General features: G+C 36.4%; 1 protein-coding gene across 1 annotated transcript in view; it reads right to left on the bottom strand.

The window, feature by feature from the left end:
- The window catches only part of LOC120624026 (proton-coupled amino acid transporter-like protein pathetic), a 38268-nt gene that overhangs the window by 12882 nt on the left and 11809 nt on the right, over nt 1-13577 (bottom strand). The window contains exons 3-7 of the mRNA XM_039890334.1: nt 13111-13230; nt 5914-6064; nt 3762-3883; nt 1991-2075; nt 136-380 (exon numbers count right to left, since the gene is read on the bottom strand). Of these exons, the coding sequence (XP_039746268.1) occupies nt 136-380; nt 1991-2075; nt 3762-3883; nt 5914-6064; nt 13111-13230 (723 nt within the window). The remainder of the gene's footprint in view (nt 1-135; nt 381-1990; nt 2076-3761; nt 3884-5913; nt 6065-13110; nt 13231-13577) is intronic.

The following is a 13577-nucleotide window of genomic DNA, read 5'->3' on the forward strand; positions in this document are numbered from 1 at the left end:
TTTATCATTCATGTAGTTCTTAATATGCCAATTTTTTTTCACTTACTATATTCAGGTGGTTCATGAACTTGGTCTGTCAAAAAAAACATGCTATTAATTAGGTTCGGTAAAAGTGGAATTTAAAAAAAAACATACCTGACGAAAAGCGGCCATTGGGTGACGCTAGCTACCATCTCTCTCTCCTTAGGAGAGGGTAGATCTATAAATATGTAGTACATGGTAACTGCGAACACCACCACGATCAATATATTAGCAGTTGCTGAGAACGGCACCAAGTATTTCAGATTCCTTATCTGGCAGATAAGTACGAGCGGCACGAGGCAAAGTACGCAATATACTTGAATGGAAATGTTCAATGCGGGATACCATCCGTCTATTGCCTGAAAAATACTCATTTTAAAAGCACTTAAAACTGAAAGGGTTCTTATAAACCCTTCGGCGAGTTTGTCGACATCCCTGGCACAGTTGTGAAATTTGTGGCCTTAAACGTTAAAGATCCTAGATTCGATTCCCAGCAGAAGCAATTTGAGAACAGAATATAGGCAGGTTAATAATAGAATATATTGTACAAATAATTAGCTTGATCTAATTAAATATATAGAGTTAATAGATATAAAAATGTTGAAAAGATGTTGCACTGAGACAATGTTGCTGTATGCTGGCAGTATAAAAAAAAAACTTTGACTGCACTGTCACCACCAGGTGAGATTACCGTTAAGCTACCACCCCACCAGTCTAACAAGCCCGCTACCATCTTAAACAAAATTGCAGTCAGAGGCTAATTCACGGACCTGTTTATTTTAGTAACATCTTTATGCAAATAATAAATACATAATTCTTAATACAATGAGTATTAAGAGTTTCAGGGAAAATGGAATTACACTGAAAGTCTTCACTATTATCATTTAAATTGTTATTTTAATAAGCTCTCATTTGAATCATAAAATGGAGAATTCAACGCTCATTCCTAGAACCACAGACGCGAGACTCAGATTGCCACTTAAATCTTTTGATCGATGTAAGCTCTTTGAGTTTAGAGATATTTATTCGGTGTCCTTATACATAAGGCCATTAGCGTGACGTGACGTAGTTGCCAAGTAACGCCTGCTCTTGTTGAATAGCTTTAACAGAGGTAACTTCTCAAGCTAATTGGTTATTGTAAAGAGATCAGAGAATGTAAAGATATAAAAAGAGAGAGAAGATCACCACCAGCTTATTAACATCCCACTTCTGAGCACAGGCTTTCTCTCTGATAGAGAGGGTTAAAGAGGGATTGATGGACTTTTACGATTATTACGTGTTAGTATATATAATCGGCACCTTAGAGAGGGTTTTATGTGCACTCCGATGTCTCAACCTCCTAACTACTGGTAAATACTTACAGAGGGAGAAAAACTCCATCTTATAATTTTTTACCCGCCTTGGGAGTCAAACCTAGGACATTTTGATTGGTATTTGAGCTTACTAACCACTAACCAACGTGTAAATAATAGGGCTTAAGATGCCGATTCCAAAAATGAGTTTGTAATGAAAAAATTAAATAATTAACAATATTAAAATATATATAGTGAAGTTTTCTCAACAATTTCAAAGATACCTCTTACGCAAAGCACTAAAGTTTGCTAGGAGGGATATTAAAATTATTTCACAGAATAAAAAATACGTGTCATGTCACGCTCGTTATTGATTTTCTATATTTTGCATTCCACTACATGTAAATAGTTAATTTATAGACTAAATAATAATAATCACATACGCGCGCACTCATACACACCCACACACACCCAAACACACCCACACACACCCACACACACACACACACGCACGGACACACTTCGGCGGCATGTTGCAGGACGTGCTCCTTGCATGCCCTCTGACCAGCAGGTGGACGATCTAGCTGGTACGTCAATTGTAAGTATAAAAAAAATATTTCGCACACTGCCGCGTCATGGAGCTCGTCAAAATAATTAATTTAACAATTCGAACCTACCTCTTTAAATGATGACGCGATGAACACAGTGTAAACGCATAAAACGCTTATATAAGTTGCCACCATGGAGTAATCAATCACTGTTCTGTAATGAAAAATAAACATTGCTCCTGAATAAATTGCTACGGGTTTATGTTTATTTAGTCTAGTGATTAGTTTCTAAACGGTAACAAAACCTTTTTTTAAAACCCTCATTGGAAAGTTTTCTGAACCCCTGACGACGTATGGGTATGCTATGTATAAAATTTCATGACCTTCTATTAAGTACTTGAGGCGTGCAAGCACAGATACAAAAAAAAGAGATGGGTATTATAGTCTCTATAACGCAAAAGCGTCAGGATTACGTTTCTGGAGTTGAAAAAAAAAAGCTTTTGTCACATATGATAGGTAGATAGAGTGATAAATTCTTTATTATCGCAGTGCGAATGGGGGTGAGGGGAATGCGAGTTTTTGAAATTTTGTAATTGTAGTTCTATTTAAATTTTAATATTGTTTTCATTTTTTGTATTATTTGCAATTCTTATTATATTTGCTTATCTTCACAGTATTTTTTTGTATTTTTGTTTTAATTTTCTACATTTTTGTCATATGGGTATTTGGCTTGAATTAAAGCATTTATTATTATTATTATTATTATTTATTGCACACAATTAAAAGACAAAAAAAATATGGGAACTACAAAACATAATTTTGAATGCGCAAAAGCGGTCTTATCGCTTTAAACGATTTCCTCCACACAACCCTTAATCTAAGAACAATTACGGGACATACAATATTAGGTATATTAGTCACAACATCAACTACATAAGTACCAATAATACAGTGGTAGTGTTACAGCATTTCCGATCTCGAAATGCTCTGTTTATAGCAATTTCGCCAAAATCTAAACGTACGAACAGTAAACCTGAAAACGTATTGTTCCCGTGGGTTTAAAAGTCCCGTCGAACAAAGACGTAATTGTGAGCAACGGCTACCATCATACCTATAAATTGAAAGTCAGTTGGTTTAAATATAAAACTCTAGCATTTGCCCGCACTCTTTGTCCGCGTTTAAACGTTTTTGTACAAATCTCGCGAGGATCGTTCATTTTCCTGTTATAAAAAGCTTATGCTACTCTCCGTACTTTTAACATTCTCTATGCCAAAAAACAAGTCAATCGGTTACTCGGGCAGTAGGCGACCCTGCTTTCTGAGTCCAAGGCCGTGGGTTCGATTCCCACAACCGGAAAATGTTTGTGTGTTGAACATGATTTTCAGTGTATGGGTGTTTATCTGTATATTACATAATCGTATTTATGTATATTATTCAATATTCAATAGTCATCTTAGTACCCATAACACAAGCTACGCATACTTTGGGGCTAGATGGCAATGTGTGCATTGTCATTTATTCATTCATGTTCATTCAGTTAGGGCATTAAGAACATAACAAATGGCTACTTGATTAGTGCGTTAAAGGTGATAAACAAACAAATAAACAATCACACTTTCGCATTTATAGGTAGGTTATTAGTATATTATTTATTGTATTCATAAAATTATTTAATTAAAAAAAAAATGGCTGCGACCAAACTGGTCGTATATACGTTACATTATATAATTAAATTTATTTTATAAATTTTCTTATAAATGAAACATGGTATTGTGCTGAATAAATTAAAATTGAAATTGGTAAGGACAATTAGAAAAGTAGGCGTGTCTGTATACAGGTGATACAGTACGGCAAAAGGCAAATTTACGACCGTTACGTAGACGAGTAAAAAGTTTCTTACTTCACAAACGCTCCCCAACTCTGCAATCTCTTGGGGCCGTAGGTAAATGCCGCGCCACAAGTTTCCGCGAACCCCATTGAAGGTTTCTTCGCTATGACACAAAGCTCCTGAGAGGTTCTTACCTGAAATGTTATTTCTTATTAAACGACTCTTATTTTTACATTTTTATACAAACGTAGCTAGGTACTTAGTCTTACGCTCCGAATTTCGGGCTGTCGGGAAAAGTCTTTTGAGTTTTACCCTTGTAATGGACATAAGATACTAGAAGTCCCTGGGCACATTTAAAAACGCAGTTAAGGCTCATTATCTCGTTCAATAAAGACGACTATTATTTATTTACTCTAACTAATATTTAAGTATTTTTAGTATGAATAGTATTGTTGTATTTGTGTATTCTGGTTTATGTATTAGTATGTAGTTATTAGTATATATGTTTTTAACAGTGTACTACACCTTTTCCTTTTTTTTTTAGTTTTCTTAATCCTAAGGTTGCCTGGCAGAGATCGCTACTTAGCGACAAGGCCGCGTTTTGTATCCTACTACGTACTTGAAGTGTCTGTTCTTTTTTTTTTGTTTTTCTGAACTTGATGTATAATAAATGGGTTCTTTTTTGGGGCTGTATTTGACATTCTACGAAAGTTTCGTGATATTTTGAAGCATTCGAATAACACAAATACAGTTTCCAGATTTCGGCAACATCCAATCTCCAGGGAGATTTTCCAACTAGACGGCAGCTATGAGTGTACAGTGTGTGCGCAAATACAGATCCACTCTCTGGTCTCTCACTCTCTTAGTCCAATAGGACAGCGGCTCCAACACGACCGGAAACAGTTGAGTCGTAGGACTGACCTTGCTCTCCGAAACACAGGGTTTAATCACATCCAGTTTCTGAACTCAGATCAGATACTAAGAATTTCTTGATAAAAAAACTCAATACTCTTCATTGGTTTGGGCCCGGCGATAGAACCCAGGACCTCGCGAACTTGCTTACCACTAGACAGTTGAGGTAGAATAACTATGTAGTGCTCTCGGAATGATGTACTAAGATGGTAGTTGCCTAAACTGTTAAGAGTATGGCGGTTAAAGTAAACCTATCATCATCACATAAACCTGTTACCGGCCCTACAATCAAAAAGGGTTAAGGCCGTAGTCCACCACGCTGGCCCCGTGCGGATTGGTGGACTCCACGCACCTAGGAGAACATTATGTAGATCTCTCGGGCGCCGTTGAAGCATGTAATATTTCAATAAAACGCACATAACTAAACTTGGAAGTTGGAAGTGGGTAAAGGTTATTGCGCATTGAGTAGCTAAACTTCACTTTCCGGCTACCCCAGCAGGGTTCGAACTCGGCCCCCTAATTAACTCAATGCGCTATAACCGCTTCAAAATAAAACCTTTACCCATTAACCCCGAAATTGCACCGGGGCGCTGCATTTCTATTCAGTCGTTGTCGGTAGAATAATTAGAAATAGCTTTTTGTGACAGAGCTCGTCCGCTGTAGTACTTCTGCCAACTCTGTCGCCAATCAGCATTGCTCAGGTCTAAAGGGCGTGGTTGCTGGTGAATAACAGGCAAATGAGGCTGAACACCAACGCCTCTGATTGATGGACACAGGGCAGCATTTTGCAAAACAGGTTACTTGCATACCTTGCAAAGTATTACTCTGCTTGTATAGCAATATATGGTTCTTCAAATATCGTTAATTGGACCATCTACTTGGTCGGTTAATTATGGCTAATATATTAAAAAAAAAATTGACAGCTAGCAGTGTCGTGCATAAAGTGTATGCAAAGGGTATGCAGATGATACAAAATGAAGAAAATCTCCAGTACGAGTTGTAAATATTTAAGGGTTCGCTTTTTATAATTCTAACAAAGCCTATCCTTAAGTTTTTTATAACTCGGACTGGAGATTTTCTTAATATTATCCCATCTGCATACCCTCTATGCACGCCACTGGTAGCTAAACTCGACTTAAGTCTCCCAGTAGACCTGCACAGTTAAAATTTAGAAATTAAATTGCCATATTTCCAGTTAACGGGTTGCGAAGGTTTCAATCTTATAAGACTACTTCGCCCACCACGCCATGAAGCTTCTAGAACCAGTAGGGAAAACGCCAATGATTTTTTTAGTTACTGTGACAGTCCTCACCACTAAAGCAACGGTGTGAGTACAAATCACACCAGCCAGGAGAGTTCCAATCATGCCGATCACGATGCCAGAGTTCTTGAATGCCGATGGCATAGCGAGAATCCCGGAGCCCAGGCATGCTTTCAAGAGATGCACTATAGACCCGAGCGTTCTGTAAAAAAAATACATTAGTATCTACTCCACAAAGTAAATGAATTAATTAATTAATTAATACACTTTTTTTGCACACCAAAGAAAAAAAGTAGTTACAGAGATATAAATACAGGACAAGAGAGTACAATTTGGTGGCCTTATCGCTACATAGCGATTTCGTCCAGCCAATCAAAGGCGTAAAAGGAAAAAACATAGAAAAGAGGTAGGTTGTGCAATCAGAAAGATTTAAAAACTAGATAAGATTTTAAAAAAGACTGACATACGCACCCAAACACATACATTTGCACACTTATGAACACACGCACACACTTACGCAAACTCACACCCACTCACACTCATACAGGCTGTTGTGAATATCGTAACTGATTATTTTGTATATGTTGTACTTTAACTATAGACATTCACATAACACACATGCATATACACACACAAACACACACACACACACACACACACACCCGCACTAAATAAGTCGCTGCATGTTTTTATTATTTTAATTGACTCTTATTCTCTTTTTTTTTATTGGCATTTACTGTGTTCTACTTTTGTCTAATTGGTGATATACATTTATTGTTGGAGGTGGGCTATAATTGTTGCGACACAGTTTATACTACTGCAACAGTTATCGTGGCACCATGTTTATTGTGTCAATTCTGTACCCTTACCAATATTCTGAATAAATGAAATGAATACTTGCACCTATTGCTTTATTGTCACAGTTAATATACGTAATCTAGATTTGGCCTTATTTTAGTAATAAGATAAACCCTTAACCAAAATAGTTTGTAATGCTGTTGGATTACTTATAAATAAAGTGCCTAAATAATCATCATTATCATAATCATATCAAAGCTTTACCGGCCCACGCCAAGCTTTACAGAGCACGGGTCTCTAAGCGGGCAGTTACACAAATAACAATACAGTTAAACAAATAATAACGAGCAAAAACATAAGACTGTAAAACAAAGATCATCGTTTACTGAAAACGACTAGAAGGCATTTGTAAAGTTGAATTTCATTTTTTCTTGAAAATAAACATAGATTTGTCTTTTTTATAATTTTTATTAGTTTTTTTACCTACATTTGGAGGAATTATCAATTTTATAAAGTGCTCAGGCCGCGATTGCCAGAGAGTCGCAGGTGCAAATCCTGTCGGTTCCGAAACTTTGAATATGCATTTTAAATTTATAAAATAGATTTGTCTTCTTTTTTGTCAGATAGTATAGTTTATTATCTCTTCTCTATTATTTATTCGAATCATTTAATGAGATTTTGGTAATTTAAAGGATCCTGAAGCGGTGATAGCTCAGGTATGACTACTTCACTTTTAGACGTTGAGTTGGAATCCCAGCACGCACCTATTCTCCAAGTTATGTGGGTTTTTGCAGCAATTGATATATCACTTGCTTCAACGGTGAAGGAAAACATCGTGAGGAAGCCTGCATGCCTGAGAGTTTTTTTTTTTTTTAATCATTATTTATTTGGGACTTTAAACGCCTGAGAGTTCTACATAATGTTCTCAAAAAGTGTGTGGAGCCCACCAATCCCTTTGTCCCTTCTCGTTCTGGGTGGAGACCCATGCCGTGTAGTGGACCTTTAATGGATATGATGGTGATGATGATGAAAGCTCATCCCCTCGTCCATTCTACCATCGCACTGCAAGTCACCGGGCGGGTTTTCATCCCTATGTTGTTAATATCCCAAAAACTCGCACGAAGCGATTTGCATATTTGCTTTTATCATACGCATGGCTGAGGTTTGGAACACTCTAACGAGTAATGTGTCCTAATTTTTCAACCTGAGTATCTTTAAAATAAGAGTGATTGTCTCATCTTAGGCCACATCTACACTTTCCATCAGGTTTCCGTTCCACAGTTGAATTTAGTATATATATATATTTCCTAGTATCTAGTATATATTACAGTTGAGTAGTTCTATATTACAGTTGAAAAAATAAAAAACGAATTTTTCCCTCAAGTTTGTTTCCGACAAGTGATATTTTAGATAGTTATAAAAATCGCATATAACTCAGAAAAGTGTGTTCCGGATCGAATTCGGTCCTCTCGAAAAAGAGGCAGGTACATCTTACCCACTAGCCACTCTGTGGCTATCTCGCCTTTTTTTTTTTACTTTATTTTTAATAGCCTTGAATTCTCGTGATTAAAAATAATGATACATGCACGTCCGCTGGTACTTATCATTGACACGTGTTATTAAAGAAAAATAGTAAAGAATACAAATATGTAGGTACTACTTATTGTCTATAAATGTTGCAAGTGACATGTCGCAATAAGCTATCAATTTCTAATTGGCGGCGACGGCGGCGTGAATTTGTTTTTCCCTATTTACACACTCATAATTAATTATTGTAATGGCACTAGACAGAATTTGTAATTCGAACACAAATTTAATTTTTTTTATGAATTTAGTAACAATTAATTGCTGATGTGTCTTGTAAATAAATAATTAAATAAATAATACATCGATGCTACAATGCAAAGCGCCAATACAAAACCGAGTACAGTACTATAACTTAACAAGTTACAACGATGAAGACCGCAAACGTCAATATTTTAGTAGACCTATGCAATATTTACATAGTATAAAACAAAGACACTTCCGCTATTTGAACGCTAAGATTTTTTTAAACTATGCAATGGATTTACATGCATATGCATAGCGTGACTAAAATGGAATGTTTTAATGTAGTAAATTTCGCAAAAATGCATATCATAATAGCAGAGAAAAGCAAACAGATATTATATTATGGAATGCGGAATTACGGAATTGTGTTTTGAATAACTCCAAACCGCCCCAAATAATAGGGAATATCAATGTTGTTATTTGCTGAACCGGGGCGGTTCGCTAGTTTATGTATAAGAATTCGCCTTTGGTTTTAATTAACTAATTATATACAATATAGGGTTATACGTTGGTTAAACAGTGCAAAATTTTATGAGCGAGTTAACGGTAGTCTGTTATTATTATTTTTGTGTGTGTGTGTGTGTGTGTGTTTGTGTTTGTGTGTGTCGGCATGCATAGGGTGTGTGTGTGCGTGTGTGTGTGTAGTGTGTTTGTATGTGCATCATATTCCCCGAAGGGACGAACCGATTTTGAATTTGTTTTATTTTTGTTAAAATCTGGACAAGATGGCCGCCACTACAAAATGGCGACTAACATTTTTTTCCATAACTCTCAATTTAGGTATCAAATGAAAGGGCTTGTAGTTAGGCTAGTACACTATTTTGAAATTGGGGAGTTCCCACGGGTGGAAAAAAGTAGCTTATGTTACTTTCCATCGTTTTAACTAACCCTATGGCAAAAATAAAGTCGATTGGTTGCTTAGTTAGAGAGTAAATAATAATAATAATAATATTTTTTCTGTTTTGTGTTAAAAACCCAAAAAGTACAAAAGTAAAAAGTAAATAATTTAACATTATAAATTAACAATTACTTTTTATTTGGATTTCTATGTATTGAGATCCAATGAGCTACGCTTGGACCACGCATGTCCCGTTCTGCTACCTGAAGGATTATGTTGCCCGAGTTACATATTCTTTCCCAGAAGGATATGGCATCCAGGGAACACGCGCCCTGATAACAGCAATGAAATCGAGGAACCCTGCCTCGGCAAACATGCCCGATACACTGCAGTATCTGGGAAGCTTCATAAGGATGCGGTATGCGTTATTATATTGTAAAGTAAGAACAGCACACTTTCGTATTAATGAAATTAGTAGGGATTTCAAATATAAATCAAAAGCATCAAGGATGTTTCATACTGTTGTAAACGGTGTTTATATAATTTGACGGCCGACTGGCGCAGTGGGCAGCGACCCTGCTTTCTGAGCCCAAGGCCGTGGGTTCGATTCCCACAAGTGGACAATGTTTGTGTGATGAACATGACTGTTTTTCAGTGTCTGGGTGTTTATATGTATATTATTCATTAACAATATTCATTAGTCAAATTAGTACCCATAACACAAGCTACGCTTCCTTTGGAACTAGATTGCGATGTGTGTATTGTCGTATTATATTTATTGATTTTAATTTTTTTATATAATTAAGACTACGTACTCATATCTGCGCCAACGAATAGTTCGATGGAATCTATAAAAGATGCTACAATTGCGACCTCGCACCAGTTAACGATGGTTGACCTCCGACTAGGTGGACAGGGGACATTAAACTAGTCGCAGGGAGCCGATAGATGCAAGCAGCACAAGGCCGTGGCTTTTTTAGTAGTAGTAGATCTTCGGGTAGAAGCTCGACTTCACTTTCTGGGGGCCGAGTTCGAATCCCAGCACTTACCTCTAACTTTTCTAAGTTACGTGCGTAATGAATATATCACTTGCTTCAACGGTGTAAGATAATATCGTAGGAAACATGCATGCCTTTTTTTTTGTCGTGGTGGAAAAGCTACCTTATGGCTACCTCTGTCCTTTTGGGCAGGACAGAGGTTATGTGGGACTCGTTTACCCGAACTAAAAACCACCACGGCATGACCCTCTCGTTGGCTTCATTGGACGTCCGGGGAACCCGTTGTTTACTTCCCTGACAAACCTGCATGCCTGAGAGTACTACATAATGTTCTCAAAGGTGTATGGAGTCCACCAATCCGCGGTGGGCCAGCGTGGTGGACTACGGCCTTAAACCCTCCTCATTGAGGGAGACCCTATGATGAATTTGATGATGATGTTACAGAGGTAGAGTGGTATTACCGCTATGCTTATTGCTGGTGGCAGCATTAATATGTACCGGTCTAAAGGCCATAGTTGACTGTGCAGTTACAAGCACTTAATGTTTAAACCGAGGCCTTAGTTTGATGAGCACAGTGCCGCACGTTGTAGAACGTGTTCCGTGCCTGCCCTGGGAAGTTTTGCTCTATTTATAGGCATATACAGGGTGTCCCAACTTGACGATAAAATGGTACCAGCCGAGAGGTCAACTCATACCAGTTCTGAGAAAAATAAGGAAAAAAATCCATATCACATAGTTAAGTAGTAATAGACAATTATCAAACAAATTGAAAAGCGACACCCGTGATCGCATTTTTAAGTACCGTGGTTACAAATTTCAAAATAAGGCAATGATTTTTTTAGTGACGTCATCTAGAATAACCGTGCCATAAATCGAAACTACAAATAAAAGTAAAAAACATTGTTTATTGAGTAAAATAAATTAAGTTTCATTGAGTTATGGTTACAAAAATTTTATCAGTTAACTTTGACACTTCATTTTGGAAAAAAAAGTATGATACTACACTTGGCAACTTATTTCAAAAGATGGCCCATTTACTCAAGATTTCAAAATGGTGCAACACTTGCCTGTATATGTTTAATAGTATTTATTTACTTTTATCTAAGTATTAAATATATGGTTTATAGTTTATTATTAGTATTTTTTTTTAATATTTATTATATACTAGATGTATTTGTGTATATTAGTTTATGTATTAGTATTTAGATATTCGTATGGATTTATTTTATATTTTGTACCACCTGCAGTTACTTCTCCTCTTTTTTTCCTAATTCTAAGGCTGCTTGGCAGAGATCGCTTCTAAGGCCTATAAGGCCTATAAGGCCGCCTTTTGTATTCTGCTTCTATTTTTATGTTTCTTTTTTTCATGCATAGTTCTTAATGTGGTATACAAATAAAGAGTTATAATAATAGCAATGGACTATCTTCTTGGTCCATCAATTGCACAAATTAAAAAAAAAATTAGTACCTAAAAAAAATATTGCCTGCATCGACTTGATGATGATAGATGTATGAACTAGTAGAATTAGAACCTTGCAACCAATTGCCAAAAGTCAACAGGTGTAAGCAAATTCAAAATTCTAATTCAAAACTTCTTTATTCATGTACGCCTATCACAGGCACTTATGAAGCTATCATACATATAATATGTTTACATAATTGTAAGAGGATGGTAATAACTTCGTTCGCCAACTTAAACCTAAAGCTGCGAGGGTTCCAAACGCGCCCTGGTCTAAGAAAAGCCCACAAACTCAGCCGGGTAATTATTTTTTTGTTATCACCATCTCACAGTAAATTTTTTGCCCGATTGCAGTCGCATATATACAACCTTGAGTTAGTGCCAACGTTGTGCCAGTTTCGTTCTGGTTTATCAACAGGTTCTGTGCTGACATTTTATTGCGGTCAGTGACAAACCTACCCACACAGTGTTTTGTTTATATTTGACTGCTTGACTTAATTTAATCGCTTTATATATATGTTGCAAGTGGCTAAGATACACGTATCATGGACCAACTACGGCTTGGTACGATTAGTTAAATACAAAGGACGTTGCATCTATAACACCATATTAGGGGTTTATCCACACACAAATTAATTGCCTGTCTATGATTTCAAAATAGTCATATTTCCTAATAAGCGTATTTAATTTAAACGTGAGCAATAACCTTAGTTTGTCGGTCTGTGACTTCTATAATAATAATTCAGCTGATAAAAAATTCACAGACCAATATAATTATAAAAATACGACTAATACATTAACAATAGCATTCTACTAAAACATCAATTTTCTCATTTTTTGCAATAAGATATGCGATAGAGAGTAGAACTTTTTTAAAATTTTAAAATTCAAAATTCATTTATTTCAATAGGCTTACATAACAACTTTTGAAACGTCAAGTCTGTCTGTGTGTGACTCTACCACCGGTTCGGAAGGCAGATTCTACCGAGAAGAAGCCAACAAGAAACTCAGCAGTTGCTCATTTCCTATATCAACAATTTTTAATGTTTGACGGCCGATTGGCGCAGTGGGCAGCGACCCTGCTTTCTGAGCCACTGGACAATGTTTTTCAGTGTCTGGGTGTTTATATGTATGTTCTAAATATATATGTATTTTATTCATAAAAATATTCATCAGTCATCTTAGTACCCATAACACAAGCTACGCTTACTTTGGGGCTAGATGGCGATGTGTGTATTGTCGTAGTATATTTATTTATTTATTTAATGTTGCCATGTAAAGGTACTGAAATACTAAGTAGTTAGTAAAATATTGTAACTACTTACGAATTCGGATGCTCCAGTTGTCTATGCTCGAACGGGTTGTAGGCCTTTTCATCTTTGTCGATATCTTTTGAGTCTATGCTTAAAGTTGAATCGAAACCCGTGTTGGTTGTTAGTTCAGCTCTGAAACAGGATACACGCACAGTAAATAAATAACAACCATACAAATACCGTTAATACCTGTAAGACGTAGGCGAACAAACAGTGTAGGATTTTTTTAACCAAACATTCGCGTAGGTAGCATTAAATAATGACAGCCTAGTAACGCAGTGGGCAGTGACCCTGCTTTCTGAGTCCAAAGCCGTGGGTTCGATTCCCACAACTGGAAAAGGTTTGTGTGATGAACATGAATGTTTTTCAGTGTCTGGGTGTTATCTATATATTATAAGTATGAATGAATGAATGAATACACTTTTATTGTACACCAAAAAAAAAAAGTAGTTACAGAGATATAAATACAGAGCAAGAGA

Source organism: Pararge aegeria, chromosome 5 (assembly GCF_905163445.1).
Source record: "Pararge aegeria chromosome 5, ilParAegt1.1, whole genome shotgun sequence".
NCBI lineage: Eukaryota > Metazoa > Arthropoda > Insecta > Lepidoptera > Nymphalidae > Pararge > Pararge aegeria.